We start from the raw sequence: 25406 nt of genomic DNA, 5'->3' as shown, positions 1-25406 counted from the left end.
ACATTCACCTCAAAGACTTAGAAAAAGAATTCTTACTCTTTGAGTTCACTGTAAATCGGAAGTACAGATGGATGGCACACAAAAGCAAATGCAAGGGTGGGCATGGCGTAGACAGTCTGTGAAAAAAACAGATAGTTAAAGATATACTCAAATCTTAAGTTTACATACAGAAAATACAATCACAGAAATACATTTGAGCATTTTGCATGTTCTGCAGAGAACCCCACTGATTCCATCCCAGAATCATAAAGTTATACAGAACATCGTAATATAAAAATAAAACAAATATGCAACATAAAAGTGACAGAGGACCAGGGCAGAGCAAAACTCAGAGCAGTTACGGGGAGACAAGCAAGATCTGCACTTTTTGTCTTTATATTTTTCAGTAATTGACTCAAGCTTTTCATTAACCCTAACAACCCTGCTTAAACTGCCAATGTTCTTTACATGTTTTTCATGGGATCTCCAACTCATTCCTAAGGTTTTGAATTTTTGCTAGAACCTTTGTCTGAGATCTATCTTACTAGCATGCTACCATCTAGCATGTCCATAGCCCCCTACTCACCTTTCTATCACAGTACGTTTCAGCAGTCCTGCCTTTTTGATTCTGATTTGTTACTGGCCACCCACGTGCCCATATTTCTTTAAAGAGGCCACCCAATGAAAGATCTCAAACCCCAAGCAGACATTGTCAAATAAGGAAGCATTCTGGAAGGCCTATGGACTGGATGAAGAGAGCTTTTGTTGTCCTTACTGATTGGTCCCTTTGATGGGCGCTGCTCTGCTTTCCCTGTCACATTAACAATGAAGAAAATATAATAGCTTTGCGGATTGCTAAGCAAACTTAACATTAAAAGCATAATTGTGAATTATGCTTCTGATGTGTACCTATTAAATATTTCATTCTGAAGACTATGCGGCTTTCTTTGTACGGAGACACAATTTGGATTGATTTTGTGAGCTGTGTGAATGGGAAGGACCTGGGTTCCTAAGCTGACAATATGCACTTTTCTCTGTTTACTGAATGTAACAACTGTGAATCAAGAGCCATTCCAAGGGTTATCTCCTGGGTTCAGCCCGCTCACATCCCAGTCCCTGTTGATTTTGTGGTAGACCGTGGCATCGGAAGTAATAACTCTGAACCTAAAACATGAATAAAAGATTGACCATAATGCAGGTGCAAACACCTTTTTTTATACTGGAAGAGAAGCAGCAGGTGGATTTTTAAATTTCGCAGTTCGAACATCACCATGCCTCAAAGACATAAACAAGTTACTTACATGTGAAAATGTTTTGGTTAAATCCATTATGTTTGCTACTCTGCTTCAGGGGTGTATAATTTATTTAAGGGAGTCGCTGACTGGTTCACTTAGGGGGCACAAAATGTCCACTAACCTGGAGACACATTTTGCTATAACGTTTCCCTCCTTAGGGGACATCAACCAAACATCTCTTTGATTTTACCCTGCATTGCAAGATAGGCTATCCTAAAAGTTACTGTTATGTCTATGACTATTCAAGGAAAAGACCAGTTTATCTTCAGAGCAGGATGGTGGGACTTCCTTAACCCCAGACTTTGCTAGGTTTCTGTGTTTTGCTAAGAGATTTAACAGAGATACTCGCTATAACGCCATCTTTGTAGCTCCTAGAGGCTTGCTGACAGTTAGCACTAAGCGATGGAAAGCAGTCCACTAGGGGCATACTTTGTGCCCATCAGGGATTTTTCCTGGCCAATAATTTGGACCTCAGGCAGTTAGGTAAATCCCCAGTTTAGGAATCCTGAAATCAGTTGAAGCAAACAACACATATGTGTATATTGCAGACATCAGGGTAGAAGGAATCCAAGAAAATAACTATGAGTGAACTGCTCCATAAAAAAATCCAAAATGTAGCAGAAACCCAGGGGAAAACCTGCACAGGAAATGTTATGTGCCAAACATTTTTATCGCCGAATTGACACTTTAAACTCCAATGCACAAAAAATCCATTCCAGAGCCCAAATGTCCTGCCAACCAGTTCAGAAACATTACCTGTTCAAATGTAGAAGGTTGCTTTGGTAAGAATGACCACTCTCTGTTGCTAGAATACCATGCCCCATCCTCTCATGGTCTCAGCCTTAGAAGCTCACCAAAGAAGTAGTTAAATGAAGACTATTCTTTGCTTTTGAGGCATTTTCCACTGACCATTGACTTTAATGAAACCCCTTAATACATGTTTTCATATTATTTGGGTTAGTCATTTGCCTTCTAAAGGGTTCAAGTATCGATGTCTGTCCAGGTACCAAATGATGAGCCAGGGACACCTTAGGCAGATGTGTTTCATTGCAGATGTGTTTCATTGCAGTCTAATCACTGACCTCATACTCAAGGATTGCTGCTCCAAGAAAAACAACATGTCCGAGTACCAGCTCTCTCTACTTAAGAAAGTAAAACAATTCCTCACAGAAAACAAATTCAGAACTGCTGTTCAAGACCTCATATAGTAAGTAGCTGGTCAGTAAGTGACCAATTCTGGCCTGGCCTAAAACAATCAGACACAATATAACCTAAGCATGGGCCTCAACGTACCTGGAGATAATGTGTAACAGGCATGTAGCAATGCCAGAGACAGTCAGAGACTGTCAGGTGTGTATTATTTATTGTTGTTGTGAGTTGTCAGCCTTTTGCCACAAGTGCATACACCCAAGATATCCACACTTTTGTTTTTAAAGGATTTAATTTAATGCAATTTTAGTGCAGAAAAAGTGAGTCAAAATAATTGCAAAATCAATAACATCATTGTGACAGCATAAGCAAGAAATCTAAATATTATAGAACTTCAACATTCCGAATTTAAAGCATGAAAAGTATTGCCATACTGAGGGTGTATTTCAATACCATCAACACACATTTGTCCCTGTACTTCATTTATATTTGTGCAGTTTGCCGGGCTGCCAGCGGAACAAGGACAAGTTATGTCTCTTTTGGAAAATATGTTGTTAGACAGTCTCAGGTGTCCTTAGATGGCTCGCCTCGGAGCGGCACTGCTCTGTTAGGTACAATGTCAAAGTCCTGATTTCACTGAGAGGGACGTGAACAACTATAATACATAATTCTGAGTGTTTATTATGAAAAATATAAACCTTGTGATCATGATGTAAGGTGACAGAAACAATGTGAGGATTCCCTCACACACTCAAGTAAAAAGCTAAAGCTATTCTGCTTTCTCCAAAGAACCATGTTTTCAAATAAAAACATGAATATATTAAGTAGAAGCATACTGACACATAGTTGCGCAGCATCAAAAATGCATGAGGGGGCGTGGCTTGGCCAGCGATCATGGCGGTCGTTTAGAGTTTGAGCTCCGACCAGCCTAACTATATCCTGCTCTACTATCCTTGCCCTGGACATCCATTAGGGCTCCCTGTCAGTGAATATTGCTGCTGGACCCGTGAATTACACTCGGCGGCGAGAACAGTCGGGTGGAGGCACTGGGGACGACATAACGACCCGGCAACGCCGCGGGTCCCGGAAGATCCGACGAGGCCTACGAAGCCGGGGCCTCAATTTTGGCGCCGCCCGGATCGGGCGTGGCTGACGGCGGCGGCGGTTGGTGCAGCGGGGTGCCGGAGCTTGGCCGAGGGTCTGACTGTTCAGTGTGCCCCCGCGCCTCGAGGCGGACACGTCGCTGTACATCGGAGCGGTGCCCTGCTTGGAGCTGTGTGGGCGAACATCAGAGGATACACCCTGGAGAGGCAGCCGCCATTTTGGGCCGCCCTGTCTGCCGTGGAGCCGCTCGGCCGGGTGGCAGCAGCGGGCAGAGGAGGGCCCCTTGCGGGAGTGGTGTGAGCTTTCGGCTGGCCCTGATCATCGGTAGCCGGGTGACGCTGATTTGGGCCCCACACGGCAGAGATCCCTAACGCGGAGCAGACGGACCTGGCCTGCCGGATATCGGATGGGAAGCACTGCGCAGCCCAGCGGAGTCATCGTGGCGACGGTGAGTGGGGATTGCCCAGGGACTCTGTGCCTCGGGGGCTAGATCGGGCCCCGGTGGGGAGGACAGGCGGCGCCCAGCACAGACAGGGACTACATGTGGATGGGCCCCTGACGTGGCCTTAATATAGCCATTTGCTGGCCCTCGGCGAGAGCGTGCCCTGGCCTGTGGTCCAGCATGCCAGGAACCTTGTGGGATTGAGGACAGGTGCCGGTGGATTTGAGTGTGGCCCCAGAGGTTGGCGACCCATCGTGGTCATTTACCAGCTATACCCCAGGTTTCCGCGCCTGGCCCTCGGAAGACCTTGGAGTGCGTTCCAGTGCTCGGGGGTTCCACTACCCGGGACGCCCTGTGACACCATCTCTGCCTGGGCTCTCCGCTGGAGCGGCGAGTGGGATACCGGTTGCACTAAATAGAAGCACCGAGGGGGTGAAGAGGGATCCGGCCAGGTCCAGTGATGTGAGAGATGAGCAGCAGCGACTGGTGGGACCGTCGTGACAGTGGTGAGTCGTGACTGCCTGCTGCTGGGTGTTTCGGGGGTCGGGTCGGGCCCTGGCAGAAGGGAATTAGCGGCGTCCGGGTCCAGTGGAGGCGTTGTGTGCGGGGTCCATTCGGCTGCCTGGACATTGTTGGCTGTCGGCCCCCGAGGAGTGCTTTTGCTCGTGGCCCTGCGGCACGTTGGCCCTGCGGGACTAAAAGAGGGACTCTGTGGCATTGGGTGGGGCCCCTAGGCCTACAATCTGCGTTGCGACGGTCTACTTTGCCTCTGGCCTACATGGCTAGCCCAGGACTGTGAGCTTGCCTGCATAAGGAGTTCCTATTGCTTAGGATGCGGAGAGAGGATGCGGGGTGGAGCCGGGGGTGGCCAGAGCAAGCAGGGGCCGATGGACAAGTACACGGGGGCTGCGGGCCCTGGGGGATCCTAGGCGCCGGCACCCGACAATGTGGCGCTGCTGGTGGCAATCAGGCAGTCGAGGGATATTCTGGACGCCAAAACAGGTGCGGTAGGAGCTGATGTCACCCTTCTCCGCCAAGACCTGCGGAATGCAGTAGAGCGAATCACTGGTGCGGAGACCCGTATCACTGAAGTTGAAGATGATGTCTCCATCCTAAAGAAAAAAGTTACTTCCATGGAAAAGATACAGAAGGGTCTGGCCATGAGGGTCGAGGATGCCGAGGGGCGCGCTCGGCGGAATAACCTCCGCTTTGTGGGCTTTCCGGAGGGCTGCGAGGGGGACAAGGTTGAAGACTTCTTGGCGCAATGGTTGGAGGGTTGGATCCCGGCAGACACGTTATCTCGCTGCTTTGTGTTTGAGACGGCCCATCGGGCGCTCGTGAAGAAACCCCCTGTGGGAGTGAGCCCACAGTCGATCATGAACTACTCAGATAGAGATACCATCTTGCGGCAAGCGAGACTCAAGGGCGCGCTAATGCACGACAACGCGAATATCCTAATCTTTCCAGACTACACGAGGTTAGTGCAGCAGCAGCGCCAGTTGTTTCTAGCGGCCAAGGCCCACCTTCGTGGCCTTAAGCTCCAGTACGCGTTGCTTTACCCGGCGCGGTTGCGGGTGAACTACAAGTCCCGTACCTTGTACTTCGACACTCCGGAGGAGGTCTTCCACTGGACAGACGAAACCGTCAAAGTTAGGGTCAACGCAGCCAGAGACGGGGAGTAGGACTCCTCCTCCAGTGGAACTGCTCGGGAGGGCCTCAGAAGCCAGAGTCGGCACCGCGGAAGGTCACGCTCAAATAGGGGCTCGCGATCGGGCTCGGTCGCCCGCAGAGGCAGCCCCACACAGGAACAGCAAACTGATGGAACTTGATAGTCGTGGGCCATGAACGTGACTCAATGTATATAGTGGGTGTGGATGCCCAGGTGCACTGTTGCTTTAGGCTGGGAGCCCTTCCCGGTCTGAATGGGTGGGTGGGAGTGACAGCCTAGTTCCTATGGGCTGGCAGGAGGGGATCCATTGGAGGACGTGGGGCTGGGTCTCCCGTTGGGGACCAGGTCGCGATCCAACCGCGACAGGTGCTTCCATGTTTGGGAGGTACGGGGAGGGGGGAGGGCGGGGGGTTGGGCGTTGGGGGCGGGGGGGGGTGTTTGCGTATGCTTTGCTGCTCATTATTTGCCATGTACCACACCAGCTGTGCCTTGGGGACATTTGTCCCTCATGTGATATACTAATCAAATGTCTGCTGTCGGGGAGGGAGGGCGGGTAGGCCCTGGTTCACTGCGAATCTTGAGCTGGAATGTGCGGGGGATGCTGGACAAAGTTAAACGGGGGCGATCTTTCAGTACATCAAAAGAATGGGAGTAGACATACTGTTGTTACAAGAAACCCATCTGCTAGGCACGAAGGCCCTATGTCTCCAGCGCTCAGGGTTCACACATGCATACCAAGCGGGCTTTTCGAGGGGCTCTAGGGGAGTGGCAGTCCTTATACACCGGAGAGTGCCATATATACACAAACGCCTATGAACAGATACACAGGGCAGGTACCTCTTTCTGCAGGGTGAAATTGGTGGGGATAGCGTGATTCTTGGTAGGCTGTATGCCCCGCCGCCGCTACAGTGGTCCTTGGTGGAGAGGCTCTTGTCCCTTTGGGGTGCCATGCCGGATACCCTGTCCATTGTAGGGGGAGATTGGATTGATGTCTTAGATAGGAGCTGTGATAGATGGCGGAGTGTGGCGGCGGCCCTTGCACCGGAGGGGGAGGGGCCCACCACTAGGCTGCATGCATTGACCGTAGGCCTTGACTGGATAGACACATGGAGGTATAAACATGGGGCTCGCAGGGACCACACGTACTTCGCCACGGCGCGCAATTCCTTCTCCAGATTGGACTACATTTTCATCCCCAGGGCGCTGGCCCACAAGGTGCTGTCAGCGGAGATTCTGCCGTGGGTGCTTTCGGACCATTCACCGGTAGCCATCACGCTCAATGTAGGTCCAGCACGCAGCCGTTTCTGTGGCGAATGTCAGCCTGGCACTTGACGCAGGACGAGTACAGGGCGCAATTGACTGTCGAGATAGACCGGTACCTGGCCACGAATTTGGGCTCGGTGGACTCCCCGACTGTCCTCTGGGAGGCCCTGAAGCTGACAATGCGAGGTGTGGATATATCCTGGTGCGCTGCGGCCTGGAGAGAGAAGCGTAAGGATCTAGTGCGGCGCGAGGCAGAGCTGGAGGTGTTGGAACGCAGGGGTCGGGAGGAGGATGGTGGCCCCGCCAGACGACAATTGGCTCTGGCGCAACAGCAATATGCCACGGTCCTCATGGACGAGGCAAGGCAGGCCTGGCTGGCCACCCGCAGTCGGATCTATCAATGGGGTGACAAATCGTGTAAGATGCTACACTGCCTATGTCAGGGCATCATGCATGCTCAGCCGCTGCCTCGGATTAAGACCCCTGAGGGGGAACCCATACTTGAACCCGCAGCGATAGCAGAGAGCTTTGCCGGGTACTACGAGGGGTTGTACATGCCCCGGGAGTGCCTGGAGGCCGAGACTGTCCAGCGCTTCATAGACGATCTTCCCCCGAGAGCCGTTTCGGATGAGGTGCGGGAACTCTTAGATCGGCCCCTGACGGATGAGGAGCTGAGAGAGATCTTGGGTGAATTAAATCCGGATAAAGCGCGGGCCCCAACGGGTTTCCAAGAGAATTTTTCCACCGGTTTTTGGTCCAGCTGGGCACACACTTCCGGCCGGTACTGGAGGAGGCATGCGAAAGTGGGGCGCTCCCACCGGACTGGTGACATGCTGAGGTCATGGTTTTTCTGAAGCCCTGGCGACCCCCGGAAAATCATGCTTCTTATCGCCCCATCTCCCTACTGAACACGTGGGCGAAGATACTTGCGAAGGCCCTGGCCACTAGGCTCAAACCCTACATTACGGACCTGGTTCATCCAGATCAGGCGGGATTCATGCCGCAGAGGGCTACTCGGCACAACATTAGGAGGGCCCAGGTCGCGATATCTGCCTGGAGGTGCCTTGGGGAGCCGGCAGCGCTGTTCTTGGCGGACATGGACAGGGGCTTTGACTCCCTGAGCTGGACTTATTTGTTTGCCCTGCTGCGGCGCCTTAATCTTGGTCCGAGATTCCTGAAATATATTCAACTGCTATACACCGGCCTTACGGCATCGGTGCACGTTGGAGGGGCAGTCTCCCGATCGTTTCCGGTTCAGCGGGGGATGCGGCAGGGCTGTCCCCTCTCCCCGTATCTATTTGCACTCGCGATGGAGCCCCTTGCGGCGTGGGTGCGCATCAACGCCCAACTTGAAGTGTTTCGGTGGTCTACAGATCACACCAATAAAATTGCGTTATACACAGATGATGTGTTGTTCTTTCTTACTGACTTGGCCCGTTCTGGGCCTCGACTTTTGCGCATACTACAAATTTTCGGCGAAACCTCTGGCCTCTACATGAACCCGGGCATGTCCACGCTCTGGATATTGGGTGGTGAGCGAGTCGCGGGTGACTGGGCGTCGGGCCTCCAGCTGGCGACGGATGGTGTGAAATATCTGGGAGTCTATCTATCTGAAGACGCGGAGGTGTCCCGCGATCGCAACCTTACCCCGGTTTGGGATCGCACACGTGAGGACTTGAAGGTATGGACTAAGATGCCGCTGTCTATACTGGGCAGGTCTGCCATTTTTAAGATGGTGGCGCTGCCACGCCTGGTGTACCAACTGCAAAACCACCCGCACGTGATCCCGCCCCGCTGGTTCCGACAATTGAATTCAGCGCTTAGTGGGTTTCTGTGGGAGGGGGGTGTTGCGTGCGTGGCCCTGAGGACATGCTTCCTGTCCACATACACCGGGGGATTGGCCACGTCGGATGTACTCTCATACTACCAAGCGGCTCACCTCTTGGTGCTGAACGACTGGTGGTACGGGGACAGAGGTGACCCGGCTTATGCGGTGGAGAGGACGTTGATGGGCTCTGCATCTTCACATACACTGCTGTACTCTGCGCCACTTCCGAGATCTCTTCCCGCAGCCACGCAAGTGATTTTTCACGTGTGGAGGCAGGCACTGCGTAGAATGGGATTGTGGAATGTGTTTACCAAGGAAACCCCCCTCTGGCGAAATGGTCGGCTGCCCCAGTTGAATACGCTGATGGGCTTTCAGGGATGGGATTTCTACCCTTGGTGATGTCATGTCAGGGTGCGATCTTAAATCATTCACGAACCTGCAGGAGGAATTTGGGATGCCCCGCACCCAGTTCTTCCGCTATCTTCAGTTTCGTCACGCTTTGGCGCCCCATCTGGTAGGCCTGGAGCAGCTTCCCGAGTTTAGCCCTCTGGAAGCCAAAGTTTTTATGGGGGAGTTGCCTGACAAGAAATTGTCGCGCATATACCAGACGCTGGTGCGCCACTGCTCATCGGATCTGCTTGGCCTTGGGACTGCGTGGGAACGGGACGTTGTTGAGTTAGACAAGGAGGACTGGGTTGAGGCCCTAGAAAGTCCCAGGGGGGGGGTAATATCCACGCGCCTGCGCCTGATTCAGTTCCGCTATTTACACAGCACATACTATACCCGGCAGCGTCTGTGGAGGGCGGGCATGATTGCGAACCCCGAGTGTCTCCGCTGTGGGTTAGAGGCGGGTACCCTGCTGCACACGGTCTGGGAATGCACAGCGCTGCGAAGGTTCTGGGATGGGGTACATCGTTGCCTAGCGGAGGTTCTGGCCTGGGAGGTTCAGAGGGACCCCAAGTTAGCTGTATTGCATGTCATGGCTGGGGTTGGGGGCAACCGCTATAAGCGCCACTTATTGTTACTGGGTCTCGCGCTGGCAAAGCGCGATATCGCTAGAGAATGGAAGGCGCCTCGGGGCCCGTCACTTGCCACCTGGAGGAATGGAATGGACTATTGTATGGGTCTGGAGCAGCCTGTGTTTGTAGCCAGGGGATGTCCTAGAAAGCACTACAAAATCTGGAAGAGATGGGCGGAATACCGGGGGCTGGACCTGGACCAGCCGCATGAAGTGGCCACCCTCCCAACCCTCTGATACGTTGGACTATGAAATAACACTGTTGGTGTATGGTACATATGGCTAGCGTTCTGTTATGGTAATATGGTTAAGTGGGGCGAGCAGCTACGCAAGGGGGGGGTGGAACTTTTGGGGTGAGGGGGGTGGTGCCTAATCCTATTGTTTCTGATATCCTGAATGGGGGAGTTCTTATGTTCTTATTACACATTGTTGAAGATGATGCAGATTAATTGATGATGGCAGTAGACTCTGGATGACAGAGCTTTGCATAATATGTGTGTTTCAACAATAAAATCTGTTTAAAAAAATGCATGAGCTACTGCAAATAAATAAAGATGTATATGGCATAAGTAAATGAGCAGAGGCACAATTTGGGGGACCTTCAAAGACATGTAGGGCAAAATATATGACAATGTGTTGTCCACTTCGGCACTGCTCATCTGCAATGTGCTCTATCAAGTAGACCAGTGTTTCCCAAACTGTGGTCCCTGGACCCCCAGGGGTCCTACACATTCCCAGGGGGTCCGCAGGCAACAGTTTTAAAAGCAAAGAAACGTTTCTTGTATAATTAGCAGCTTTCAGCAACAATAAAAGTGTCAAGAGAATGCCAGTGATTAATGTATCTGCTGGAGCTGAGGAGAGTTTTGTTCAGTTGCAGCTTTGATTGAACTAATGTAGCACAGAGGGTTAATGTGCCTACTGCAAAGAACGTGTATCATGCATTTGTCACAGCAATTCTTTCGTTACTGTGCACTTCATAAGTGACAATTGTAATCTAGCAGAGGGACCTATAAACTTGCAAACTGCTTGCAAACTGCATGGTACCAGTTAGTAACTTATATTTTTACACCAGTTATTCATTATCCTGATGCTGCTAAAAAGATTTATTTGGGTGGAAATACATTTTTAATGTTAAAGTCAGTGCTAGCCGCTGTGTTATGTTCTGAATCCTGAGTTTGTGCTTTTCCAGACCGAGCACTCTTTAAACATTTTATATACACACTGATTTACATGTATGATTCAATGTCATTATATGTGTGTGATATAAAGTGCTCTGACATCCTACAATGGTGTGAGAGATGCTATCAAACAAATGAAATACATGTGACAGAGGGGCTATTACTTCAATATAAAATACTAAGCGCCAGATGTACGATCTGTTTTTATATGCGCGAACGGGTTCGCGAACCCTTTTTATGCATGCAAAAACCTATTGAGCCATGTACATGGCCTATTTCACGAGTCACAATTTGTTTGCGACTCGCTAAATAGGTTTTGCAACTTGCTATTTGGAAGGGGCATTCCCTTCCAAATAGGGAGTCTCAAAACCATGTACAAATATTTTGCGGTCGCAAAACAGTCGCAATTACCACCTACTTCAAGCAGATGGTAATGCATTCGCAATGGGAAGGGGTCCCCAGGGGACCCCTTCCCCTTTGCAAATGCATGCTAAATTATTTTTTAAGGGCAGGCAGTGGTCCCAGGGACCTTTGCCTGCCCTTAGAAAATGAAACGAAAACGTTTCATTTTCTTTTTTTTTTAAATGCATGGTAAACAGGCTGCATTTTTTTTTTAACTGCTTTATTTAAAAGCAGTCCGAGACATGGTGGCCTGCAAAGCCCAGCAGGCCACCATCCCTGGGAGGGCTGGCATTCCAAATAGGCTCGCAAATTGCGAGAGGCTCATTAATATTAATGAACCTCACAATTTGCGACCCCATTGGGAATCCCAAACAGTGTTAAACACATCGTTGTATACTTCATTTAGGGACTCACAATGTGCCACTCGCAATGTGTCGCCAATTGCGAGGCGCTAAATGAAATCGTCCTACATCTGGACCCAAAATCCTTAGTACTTTGAGTATTTGTTTTGTGTGCACACGTTTGTGTTTTTTTCGAATTACTGTTTTAATTTTGAAATGTAACTCATACAAATTGCTTGGGGGTCCCCGGCTTCCAGTGGTGACTCAATGGGGGTCCTCAGGAGTCAAAAGTTTGGGAACCACTGAACTAGACTATATAACAAGCATTTGCAATGCAATAGGTCTCGCATTCACACGAGTTTAAGTTATGGCATTGTAAATGGCAATGCCTTTTTTTATTTGTGTTTTAAAAACCAAAACATAATTCAAAGGTATTGTCATTTACAATGCCAATAACTCAAACTTGCGTAAATACGAGACCTATTGCATTGCAATTGCTTGTTATTTAGGTCAAAATCATTGGCCAATGAAGTCTGTTTTGTCTATACCCCAGGTTTCAGATTTGTATAACCGAAACATGCACAGTCTTGTGACCAAAGATTAGTTTAAGAAAGCAACAATGCAATTTACCATAATTCAGGAAGCACAGCAAGCAATGCATGAACCTTTGCAGTACTGCCTTGTGCGAAAAGTAAAACAAAATTTGCTGATGCCACCTACAGCGCTCGTGCAGATAAGTCATCTTTCTACAGCACCATGAGCTGAGATTTATATTTAAGAGACACCCTCCAGTACAAATTTGTATTGGCAAGAGAGCCCCTATGGGTTAATCGCATGATATTTGTAACTTTTCATAAATCACACATATTACATGTAGAAAAAGCACAGGATTTTTATTTTGCCATTTTATGCAACTGCTTTTTATTGTTGCTAGGATTTCACGCAAAGCCACGTTGTGCTGGGTTAGTAGATCTGTCTCTGCATGTAAACCCTGTTCCCGCCCTGACATGCCCTCACTGCATTACATCAAGAGGGGGCTTGCTGCTATGCAATACAGAGCCAGCCATTTTGCTTTAAATTATCAGCGCAAACCTCTCTTTTATTTGAAAATTGCTCGACTTTGGTGTTTGTTCTGCTTTGTGTCGCGCTAGTGTACTCCTAAAAGAATAGTCAATCTGAGGCTACCATTATGGGGTTTAAATGTTTGGAGCCAGCGTCGATGTGCCACATTGTGGAGTTTTGCCCACAATACACATGTTGCTCTCCAGTGACGAGCCAGTATGTCACGTCAGCTGCACGGCTCGAGCCAACAGGCAGTCTCTCCTCACGACTGCAACAGCCAAGCCACGATGGAAGGGGCGCTGCTCACGAGCCCTGAGACAGCAGCCACAGCTATCAGCTATTAATATTGCGCACGCATGCACAACTCCTGTCCTCTGCACGTGCGCTTGCACAACTCCTGTCCTCTGCACGCACGTGTGCAAAAACCCCTGTCCTCTGCATGCGCACATGCACTTGTCCTGTCCCCCTTCGACCACCAAACCGACGACTATAGGTGTTGGCAAGGTGGGCAACACATGTGCTGCGTCACTAGGTGAGACCTAAAAAGTAAAGTGAGAGCTCCGCACAGGTTTAGGTGTTCAGAACTGGACCCCAAGTCTTATATCCATGCCAGATTTGTGGGCTTACCGCTCACTATGTAAACAGATTTCTTTCAGACAATTTTTTTGTGAATTTTTGTCATCATATGAGCAGCATTGAGGATAAAGAAATTTATATTTTTCCCTCAAATGATGGTCAGAGGTTACCAATTGGTACAAATAATTTGTACGACACGTTAAAAACCCACTGGTTTAAAAAAAATGAAACAAATCAAATCCAACTTAATTCTTCACAAAAGGTGCAGAAGTCAGTATGCTCGGCATTCATATAGTTTGCGCACCCTTAAGCTTAATGAAATAATTATCCATAAGCACCCCAAAGTCCAAAATACATGAGAAGCAGCCTAACATGGGTCAAAACCTAATTAGAAAAGCTGTGCTGGGCACCAGACTGGATAGGTTGCATTGGATTGTGCCAACAAAATGAAGAATCTCTAAAAACATGAATGTGGAGAACTGTGAGAAAATCTGTTTGCTTGCATATTTCTTTTGTTCTACAGAGGTGTGAGCTTTTGATTACTGCTGTATGATGTGGCTTGGCAACCAGGTTCCATACCCATGGGTTCTGTAACTTTCGGGTGCCCTTATCCCCTCTCTACTTCCCCAACAATCGTGGGCCTGTTCTGACTCTGGAAGGGCATTGGGTTAACAGCGGAACCTCTCAACATCACAATAAAGTACTTCTTTGATCTAAAACCCATTACTGCAAGGTGGCTTGTCTTGCTCCTGAAAGTAAGTTCCGAAAACTGTTGTGCAGGATAAATCATTACCCTTGGCAATCAGTCATGCACTGAAAGGCTGAAACCTTTGCTACAGGACGGAAAGCCTCACTTAAATAACATGTTACCTCACTTTAAACTGGATCTCAAGTTTGAGGAAACAATTATGAACACAAATATATCCAATTTTGGCTTGCAACACAGAAATCTTACACAGGGTTGATCTCTGTTTTAGTATTTTAACTTTTGATACGTGGAGTTTACTCTGTCGAATTGAGATCCAGTGGCTTAATGAGATGCATGCAGGCAGATAAGCCTGAGAGATGTATTTCACAAACACCTGTGAATGATCATGTTGAAAGACATAGGCTACTCATAGCTTCAGAGGGAACAAACACAGTGGAAAGGGAATGGGGGCTAACCATGGTGTTCTGTCTGTGTATGTAGTGACTGAATAGACTTAATCAAACTTGGAGCCTCATTTAGGGCTCGATTAGGATTGCGGTGAATCCGCATCCTCCGGGCCGGCGGAAGCCACCGCCGGCCTGGAGGATGCGGATTCACCGTTGCGGTGCATGAAAAGACCCCCCGCCACATTAGGATGGCTGGGGGGTCATCGGCGGACGGGAAGACCGTCCGCCGCTTTTCCGCCGTGGTCGGCTTCCGACCGTGGCGGAAAAGCTCTAATATGGTGGCGGTGTCTATCAGACACAGCCAGCCATATTAGGATGTGCTTCATGACATGCCTTTCCGTGGCGGCAATGCCCTCAGGCCGCACCCGCGTGTGTTGTACACCTCACCTGAACACTATCAGCATGCAAGCCCCACAAGGCTTATAACCTGTGGTGATATATGAACTAATACTGACATCATTTTGTCTGGGCAAGAGGGAAACTTGGAATCAATGGGAAGAAGATCTTTGTGTGATGGAAAATGTGACAGGTTATTCCTTTACAAGAGGTACATTCAGGGCAATTGTAGTCTTAAGGTATGCACAAATGTTATGTCTATTAGCATCTGACAAAAAATCCCAGCATCTCAGGCACCATAAAGAGGTTGTCGATTCATTAAAGAGTGATCCCGTGCTGTCTTTCTTTGGCTTGGGCAATCTCCTGCTAGTTGTGCTTACTAATTTGATCATGCTTAATGTTTCCTTTATTGGGCTCTAAGGTTCTGTGCAATGACTTACATTTAACTTGTTGATATTTTACTCCTTATCTTGAGAGCAACAGTTGCTAATTTACCTTAGTTTCTTTCTTCTGACTTGACCAACCCTTGACATATTGTTAATTTTTAAAAGACCCATGAGAAACTTTCTTTACTCCCTTTTATCCTCTACTTTGTACAGATTCACCACTCCTTACCATCCCCAAGCAAATGTGTTGGTGGAGTAATTCAACGGAACCCATAAAGGCATGATAAATGGTCTTGCAGAACCCATGAGACGCAAGTGGGATGTCTTCCTAACATGCCTGTTGTTTGCCTACAGGGAGATAGCACGGAAATACTTAGGGTTCAGTCCTTTTGAATTACTGTATGGGTACCCTGTAAGAGGACCCCTGAGTCTGGTGAAGGAGGGCTGGGAGAAAACTCCTGCTAATACCCCCCAAGATCTATTCACCTACATGCTGGCCTTCAGGAACCAGACTCAACACTTCAGGGAAAACACTCAGGTGAACCTGGAAGCCAGCCAGGAGGAGATGAAATAAATGTATGACCAGAATAGCACCCTGGTTGAGTTTCAGCCAGGCCAAAAAGTGTGGGTGATGGCACCAGTGGAGCCTTGTGCGCTCCAAGACAAGTAGACTGGTCCATTTGAGGTGGGGGAGCGCAAAAGTGAAGTGACCTACTTGGTCAACTTCCTTGCAGACTCCCAGGAATCCTTTGAGGGTCCTGTACGTGACCCGCCTTAACCCTCACTTTGAGAGGTCTGAAGTGACAAGGCTCTTGGCGACAGATGATGGAATGGAAGAGGAGAGGAGAGTGAGCCTTTCCCTGACATCCTGTCTGCCAAGGAACATGACGGGTCACGTTGCGCTCTACAAGTTCCTTAATTATTTATTAACTTACTTGGCTGCATTTAGAGTAGTGGGAGTAGTTTTCCTTGTACCTGAATAGGGCATGTCTCCCTTGCACAATGCTGTATCCACTCTCTGTGGTCATATTCCAACAATGAGGACAGAACTGGTTTGGACTGGGCTTAGAGCCCCTTGGACAAAGAAAACAAAGACAAAATGGGCTATAAATAGTAGACCGTGCTGTTTCTGCCAAGGCAAGGCCAAAGACTGAAACTTTGCTGTGAACCTGCTTGGAAAAGAATCTCCAAGGGGGTGTGTGTGCTCCTCGCCGCCAAGACCTGGAACACCCTCCCCATCTACCTCCGGTAGACCCAAGACCTGCTGACCTTCAGAAAACTCCTCAAGACCTGGCTTTTCGAGCAGTAGCAGCATTCCCCACCCCAGCACCTTGAGACCCTCACAGGTGAGTAGTGCGCTTTACAAATTATATGATTGATTGATTGATTGATTGTGCTGACCTCCTGTTCCGAAGTCTTAGGGACACACAGACTTAACCCCCATCTCCCCTGAACTCTGGTAAGAGTTCTGACCTGCCAGGAGATGCCTATTCCAGTTTGGGGCCTATGGAGGTTGTTCCTGCTGTTGGGAGCTGGAAGAAACCCGATGAACTGAGAAAATCGATGCATCGCTCTTCTTGCGGCTTTTTTCCAGGCCCAGCACCGCCATGCAAGAAGAATCTCCTTGCACCGCCGCGCTGCTGCAGAGACGATACATCGCCTGTCGCGGCTGCAAGAACCAGTGCATCATGGGATTGCGACTAAGGAAACTGACGTACCGCTGCTTGCTGCCACCGCATCCCGGGTGTCCACACATCGCTCCTGTGTGGCAAGTTTTCTGGACACATCACACGCGGACAAGAACCGTCTTGGAGTCAACGCATTACTTCCTTCTACAGTCCGGATTCAAGGCATCACTTCCCCACCATGCAGCAGAACTCTCTAATCGCCACCCAGAGGACTCAGGAACTGACGCATCTCTTTGTTTCTCGATGCTTCCCTTCTCTGTGGCTATTTAGTGAAAGGGTGGATGGATGAGTGAAAGGATGGATGAATGATAGGTTCAATAGATGGATTCATGAGTGGATGAGGAGATGGATGGGTGGGTGGATGGCAGGATGGATGGCTAAGTGAAAGGGGAATTGAAAGAGGAAGGGGGATGGGTAAATGGATGACTGAACGGGTGAATGGCTGGATGAATGAGTTAATGGATCGATGGGTGGAAGAGTGGATCGACGAGTGTATGGATGGATAGGGTGAAAGGGTAGATGGATAGATGATGGATAAGTAAAAGGGTGGATTGAGGGATAGATAAGTGAAATGATGGATGGAAGGAAACGTGATGGATAGGTTTGTAAATGGATGAATATGGACATTATTGGGCATACAGATGGAAGGTCAGAATGAATGGTGAAAGACTGAATATTGGATGAAAGTATGATTACACATTGTAAGCCCCATTATCTTAAGCAACATTTCCTATGCATTGACTTTCCAATTTATATGAGTGATTGTCTCTTAATAATATATGTGTGTTGTAACGCACTCCAAAACTCTGCCCCACTACTGTCATATAGCTACTTTGTTTCTATATACTGTGTTAAGTTAGCATGAGCTTATTAAATGTTTAAACGCCATTTTTCCTTTTGCTTCATTTTGCACACAACACATAATTGTTATTTTAGCTTTCAACCCAGAAGAGCGTCGTGATTTACTTGAGAAATAATATGTTATTGCTCTGATATCAGCTTTGCTTGGTACACTGTCTGCACAGTGAGTGCTGAAAGCTCCAAGGATAACTCGACACAGTGTTGTTGTGAGGTCTGATCTTCGCACCTTCCTAGATATAACACACATGCTGCTGCCAAAATCTGTCTCTAAGCGGGTTTTATATTACTTTACTGAAAACACACGTAACACACTTGATGGTGCTTCGCATGCAGAGAGCTGGTGGAAGATGATGTGATCCTCTGCCACTGAGATTTTGAGGTATGGGCCCGCCCTGCTAAAACCCAAATGAGACCTTCATAGATATAAATATACTATGCTAAATAGGGAGGGTGAGAATTAGGTGTTGTTAATTTCTATTCATTTCAGCATCTTAGTATGCTGTCACCATTCGCCTTTTATGGACTAGTAACTATGCTGATAACTTTGTTGCTTATAATATGTTTGCTTGTATTATATAAGATACGGCGTTTGAGAACCCTGCATTAGTAAATAAATATTTCAAATATGCACGTGTCCTCATTTACTCCACGTTCTGGTTTGAAATGATTATATTGCGAAAGAGTGTTCATGTGTTCCACGATACCTGAGGTATTCTAAGTTCATGTTCTGGTTTGTCTAAACATTTGGAGTTTGTTATGACCAATGAGACACTGTAGCTAGCTCGGTAAGGGGATTTTGGGTACTGAGGTGAGTTTTGGGCCATCCTAATTCACTGAGGTTCCAAATCTCTATGCACAGTTCTGTAGGAGAACGGAATTCCCGCTACACTACTTGGAATGAGTAGCACTATAGAAGAAATTAAATACACATGAGAGCGGCTCAATTAATCTATCTCTTTATCACTCTATCTGTCTCTCTCTCGCACACACAAAGATACACACATTCATACACATTTATATACATGTAGAAGCACACAAACACATGAATGTGCACAAAGACGTAAGCATACAGACATGCAGAAACATCCACACACATATCCACACACACACGTTTAGCTCAAAGAATTCATGAAGTCCATAATTGTACTATGTGAATCTGAAAGCATTCAAGGGTCTTTTGTCTGTTTTCACCCCATAACTTGAAACACAAGGTGGATAATGTCACAAAGGAAGATAAAAGAGAAGTAAAAGAGAAGAGATCAAATTAGCACAACGACAAGCAGATGAGCTTGGTGAAAACTGTGTTGAGCACCAGAATACAAAGAAATGCATTTACTGTGGTAAGAGAAGCAGCATATTGCCTGAAATAAACAAGAAGGCCATGGTAACCATGGTAGAATGGTTGACAGTATCGTATGTAGAGGCAACATTTTGAAAAATGTAAAAAGGGGACATTGTGGGCTCTGGTGAGAAGGTTGGCAATGCACATCGGGGATTTTTCTTTGGGCTTTTCTCTTCAGAAGGCGCATTATTGAAGAATGATGGATAGCAAGTGAGCCCATGGAATTCCACTCGCTCAAATGTTTTTGAGAAAAAAATTGAAATTGTGAAAGTGGACAGTAGTGTACATGAGATAAAGGGTAAACTATTTGGTTAATTTTTTTTTTGCAGAGGTAAGACAACTGCAGGTTTAAAGGACCAAGAGTATTAGCCAGAGATGATGAACGGGTGAAAATGACGGCTAGGCAAGTCAAGACTCTAGGTGATAGGGCAGCCAGTTTAACAAGTTGGCAATAGGTGGCCAGATAATGAGCATGATGGCCTGAAAACTTACACTATGAGGATCAATTAAACAGAGAAGACTGGAGCCACACCGTCAATATAGTCAGAGTGTGTGGTGGTAAGAGAAGAGCATATATGGGTGGATTCGGCAGAGAGAAGAATGCTGAGTGTGTTTCTTATGGCAGGGGAGATATATGGGGAGATAATTGATGTTCTGTTTTACTTTGCTTTGGCCATAGAAGGGAGCCAATGGTCTCCAGAGCATTACACGGAAACAAAAGGTCAGACTGTAAATTATGGTAAATAGATAATATGTCGCTTTCATTATTGCATCTTGTATTGATATGCAAGTATGAACACAAGCAATATACAGTTCGTAGCAAACACATACACAAGCATACGAAGGGAATGTACAGAGTGACTCTGCTGAACACTTTTTAATGTGATCTATTTTCATTGATTGTCTTTTAAGTAACTGATCTACTGACAAATGTCAATTGCTTGCTAAAAATAACTACAGCAATATTTATAGGCCATAGTCTATTCTGATGCTGGGGGATACTTTCCAAAGGAATCAAAGACACAGAAAATCAATATCTGCTCTCAAAGTACAGAACTACTGGAACACGAGGAGAGCTGATGCCGCGAGCAGTTCCGCTGACTCTAGGATTTACTGGGCAGAAACAAGCCTCTCTCATTCCGTCCTCTATGCTCTTCCCTTATGCTGGCTACAAGAGCTTTTAAGGCAAACAATCTTTGATATTTTCTACATTTAGTGTGTACATTAATCTAATCGCACGTATTTATATTACTTAATGTGGTCACTGCATTTTGATAATGATTTCTGAATATAGTTTTGCGATCTCAATTGAAAAATCATCACATTAATCTACAGATGTTCAATTTATCAGGAGTTTTATTGCATATACATTTATTATAGTTGTCATTGGAATTTGCAGATTTCAAAGGTATTTCCTAACAATAATTGGATGCAGCAAAAGTGTATCTATAATTCAGGCAAAGAACAGCAGACATGCCGAGCTGCCCATACTAAGATTGGTCTGCCATGCCAGGACTGGAGTACTTGGAGAGGGTGGGAGTTGAAATCTCCTTCTTCAAATATTACACACAAACACTGATTTACTCAAGTGCATAATGTTTACTAATATTGAGATTAAATATGTGCACACAAACCTCTGGAATGAGGGTGTCAGTGGAGAGGAGCGGAGCACTGTGGGCGTTTGGTGAGTACAGCAGATGCCTGCATCTCAGGATCATAAAACACTGAGCTGTTGCATGCACTCTTCATGAACAAGGAGACAGCACCCGCTGTTCCCTACCTGCCTGCCTATGCATTTAGTCTGTTCATTTGCGATTCCAATGAGGAAGCGGAGAAAAGAGCTGCTTAGAAGCCTCTATACATGCATCTGCCATTTACTTTCAAGACCTGGTGGACATTGTTGAAGTGAATGGAGAGCCAAGCGAAGACTGTGGGAGTGAGGGGGCGAGGAGACTGAGAAAGCAGAGGGAGCGAAAGACAGGTACATGGGGACAAGATGTTTAAAAGCCACTTGGTGCTGATTCCCAGAGCTGCGGGTGCTGGCCACCATCCCTACTAGGAAAGAAATTCCCGTCAGTGCATATATCTGGACCTGTGACCATAAGACTGCCTTTCTTTGTTTTGTCAGTGGCTTCTCATGTTAAGATCTAGGTCAGTGGGTGAAAAGGGAGTCTTCTGCTCACTACTCCGCAGCACCTGAGCATAAACACCACATTCCGCACCAAGGTGTTTCAGAATGTTTGCTTTCCATTGCCATCCTAATTGTGTTTACTTATTATTGGCAAACTAGAACCATTTTGCCACTTTAAATAAGTGTCAACATTTTCCAGGGAGCACAAGAGTTTAGAGGGAGGTAAAGCCCAAAGAGATTACATATCTCTATATAAGCATGCAATGAACACATTTTTCTAAAAAAAACGAATTTGTGTTGCAGGTCACCTGAGATGCTTCTTAAAACGCGAGCAATACCTCAGGTTCCTTTAATATCCTCATAAGTGAGGTCACAGCTGCAGTCAAATATTTCCACAGTGGTCCCCTGGCCCTCAACCCTTTAGTCCCACATGCAGGATGAGAAGGCATGCAAGTACAGGAGTGACCAGAAGCTGTCCAAGCATAGGAGTTTCAAAGCTATCAAGGCGGGAAAAAACCTTCAGACACTGGATAAAGTCCTTGTTGCAAACCCTCTCTGTTCCAGTCCACTGTGAATTTCAGCACTAAAGCTGAGTGAGAGGTACACATTTATCAGCAATATCTCCTGGATTCAATGGGTCCCAACATACCGGAGCTTCCAGGAACAAAGAAGTCTAGAGTGCAAATAACACTTTCACAGTAGACACAGGCCTCACCATCCGTGAAGGCCAATTGGAAGGGTCTGACTGGTAACAACTGTGTTGTAAGTTCTTTCCAGTGATATAAATCAAGGGGGCAGTTCGGGGTGCTCTTCAGATATTTCGTCCAGGTGTGCAGGGATCTTCCTCCCTACTCCATGAGACCCTTCTGAACAACTAAACGATGGAAATGCTGGGCCTTTTAAACACAGATCCAGCTATGTCACAGAATAAGAAATCTTTGTCCTATATTAAATGGTTCTATACACCAAATACACCCACTATTGCAATAAAAAAGATTTACGTGGATTTACTTTCTAGCTCTCTCCATCCCACAGAGACATCTTCATAAAATATCATATGGTGAAAGATTTCCTAACTGTAAACGACCACCTCTGGATTAAAATACATTTCAAAGAAACCAAATATGTTCCCCAAGAAGAACAAATGCAGATGTGCCCGTGAAATAAACTGGTCTCATTTCGAGGGGTCAGAAGTTGATAGAGCCAATCAGCGTCTCTGCCCTTTTCTTCCCCTTTCTCCTAGCAGGCCTTTCTTCTGTCAAGAGTTTGGCTTTCCCTAGCAGGCTATATTGGCAAAAGGTAATAGTATTTACTGCCACCTCTGGATATGTTAATCGCGTGCTAAATGTATCACTCACTGCTAATTACACTGTAAATTATATATAAAATAGTTACTATTCTGTGTCTATCTCTAAGGTAAAAAACAATTCAATTTTACTTGAATGATTCTTTGTTTCTGCCAAAACTACAATCACACTGTAAATTTCAAATATGTGATCACAACAACTAAAAAGCTACAGAGTAAGGGTTTTCATCAATGTACTAACATATGGAACCATACTGCAGTAACGTGACAGCTTATCTGATGACCCACTCCATCGCAGAGACATTTCTGGTTTGCGAATGAGAATTCTTTTTGTCTCGGCGTACACTTAATAGCTACCCACATACCTTTAAAGATGGCCTGGCCATCTCTAGTTACATAGTTATTCAATATCAAACATATTCCACTGTCAGGGTAGGGCTCCGATCTCCAGGCTGCTCAGGCTTGCATTAGCATCTGCTGCATTGAAAGTGAAGGGCATGTCATCTTCAACAGAGCATATGGTGACTGCTGCTGGGAAAGCATGCTGCGAATGCCAGACGACGTCAAAGTCTGGGATGCCAAAAAGCAAAGCAAAACGTGACAAGGGAACCAGTGAACACAGAATTGCCCACACTAACCCTATGTCTTCTGTTGATATTTCTCTGATTTCATTGCATCCCTCTGCTGACTTTTAACGTTACTCATGTATTCCAGTGTATGCAAAAGCCAATGTTTTCGAACTGTGTGTATTTATAAGTGGATCCAATGCACATTGCTAAATGCAAAGCGCCTATAGGCAGAGGGGTTATTTCATGAAAAAGCATGTGAACTATAGGTTGGTATTATGGTGCCAGCACGTATAGTAGTATTTTTTAAACTCACTATGTCTGAATATATCAATCAAATTACTGACTAGAAAACTATCACATTTGCAGAGGGATCTTACATTAGAGGAAATGGAGCTATTTCCTTTCATAGTAAACACATTTTTTTTTAGGAATTTGCTCTTATGGGATCCTTTGTGGAAAATAGAGAGCAAGTAGTTTGTAATTAGCCCTTCTCACCCAGAGCAAAACCTATGAAATGGGGGGCGGGGTCCTCAGGGCTGCTCCTGGAACCCCACTCTTTTCAATGATTATATGATCCCACTAGCGTTCTTGGTTAGTCTTTCCGCATTAAGGGCATATTGTATGCTGACGACACACAGATATTGCTCACATACGAAGGAGACTCAGTTAGGGCCAAATAAATGGTTTCACTATTCATGAAGGCACTACTTGGCTGGCTCAGGGCAAACCAGCTGCAATACAACCCTGACAAAACATATGTCCTGCTGTTTGGGTTGGACCCACTTCCAGGGTGGACAGGAGCCAGGCCAGTAGTAACTCCGTTCTGCCTGCCCCAACGGACATGGCAATAATACAGGGCTTTTTTGTTTGACACACAACTTGCCTTTAAAGCCCAGATTGTGTCGGTAGTGAAATCCTGCATTTGGATTCTGAGAATGCTTAGGGAATTCCTGACTTTCCTTCCAAGCAAAGCACAGATCACATTGGTCAGGGCTCTGATTTTGTCAAGGCTGCACTATGTCAATGTTCTGAACCTGGGAATTCCGGATTATTTACAAAAAAGGTCTGCATGTTGTGCAGAACAAGGCCATCAGCCTCCTCCATAAGTCACCCAACATTCCTCTGAATCCAATTTTCGAGAGAAACTGCACTGGTTACCGGTCCATAAGCATATTACGTGCAAAGCGCTTACAATGTCTCATCAAGCCCTTCCTAATACTGGACCCATTTACTTGAACGAGGGAATCCAAGAGTGCATACTTGGGAGGTTGTTGCGCTCTTGAAATGCTCGCCTGTTATCAATCCCCCATTTTAGAAAAAAGCAGTGTGGGGGCTCCTCCTTTATGGTCCTGGGCACAAAGATGTGGAGTGGTGGGGTGTTACGAGAGATGAGTTGCTGACACCGGCGGCATCCACAATTCTGTTTCCAGACACTCTCTTCCTAGGGTCTACTGGCAGGCAGTCACCTGGGGGTCATATGGTCCGGTACATAATTGGCTGATCACTGGTCCTTATTCCCTCATAAAATTGCCAGTAAGTTGTTGCGAGGCAATGAAACATGTCGGCCGTTCACATTAAAATGGTCTAAACATGGGATTTGGTGTTAATCATGAGTATGGGCATGCAATAAAGACACATGCTAGATGTCACACATAACTCATTTTTAGTGTTTTTGTGACTAATACAATTTTCTTCCTTGATGAGGACCTGGGAGGCTAAGATATATGTGTAACGTTGGATAGGGATACACACAAGCAGCACCTTTTGATTTAGTTAAAGTGTTGGTTCCTTCGGTTTATATGAAAGCTGCCAATGATGAGAAGGCGAGCAAGTTGGTGAGAAACAACCAAGATGATAATGGTGGTTGCTTATGTGAGGTGCTTCCTCTATACATACATTTTTTTCACACAATCAGTTTTTGAACAGTATTGATGTGAATATGCCTCGTCAGTGAGATATAAAGTGTGATTAGTTTGTCAAGGACTTTGCTGTTAATATAGTCGCAAAGATGTGGAACCAGATGCCTGTCTATATGAGATCCACTTCAGATGAAGTAACTTCAAAAAAATCCTTTAAAAACATACTAAATTAAACTTTAATGGTATGTTTTGTACCTTACAGTTTGTCCTTTCTTCCGGCTGTTCATTTATGCCAAGCACCAGGACACCCACTGAGTAGCCGTGAAGCTATATAAAAGCTAAACATTCATTCATTATCTATGACAGCTTTGTTCACAGCTGAGCGCGCGGTGAACATTGTACTATACACTATGAAAATCATGGTGCATACATTGCTTCAATGACTACATGATGTATTTATTATGTGT

The 25406-nt window shown here is 46.5% G+C and overlaps 1 protein-coding gene across 1 annotated transcript in view; it reads right to left on the bottom strand.

Moving 5' to 3' along the window:
- The window catches only part of SLC38A1 (solute carrier family 38 member 1), a 421899-nt gene that overhangs the window by 46535 nt on the left and 349958 nt on the right, over positions 1–25406 (bottom strand). Inside the window, exon 11 of the mRNA XM_086919085.1 lies at positions 37–116. Within this exon, the coding sequence (XP_086775211.1) occupies positions 37–116 (80 nt within the window). The remainder of the gene's footprint in view (positions 1–36; positions 117–25406) is intronic.

The sequence above is a fragment of the Lissotriton vulgaris genome, chromosome 1_1 (genome assembly GCF_964263255.1).
Source record: "Lissotriton vulgaris chromosome 1_1, aLisVul1.2, whole genome shotgun sequence".
Taxonomy (NCBI): domain Eukaryota; kingdom Metazoa; phylum Chordata; class Amphibia; order Caudata; family Salamandridae; genus Lissotriton; species Lissotriton vulgaris.
This window is presented reverse-complemented; position numbering and strand designations above follow the sequence as displayed.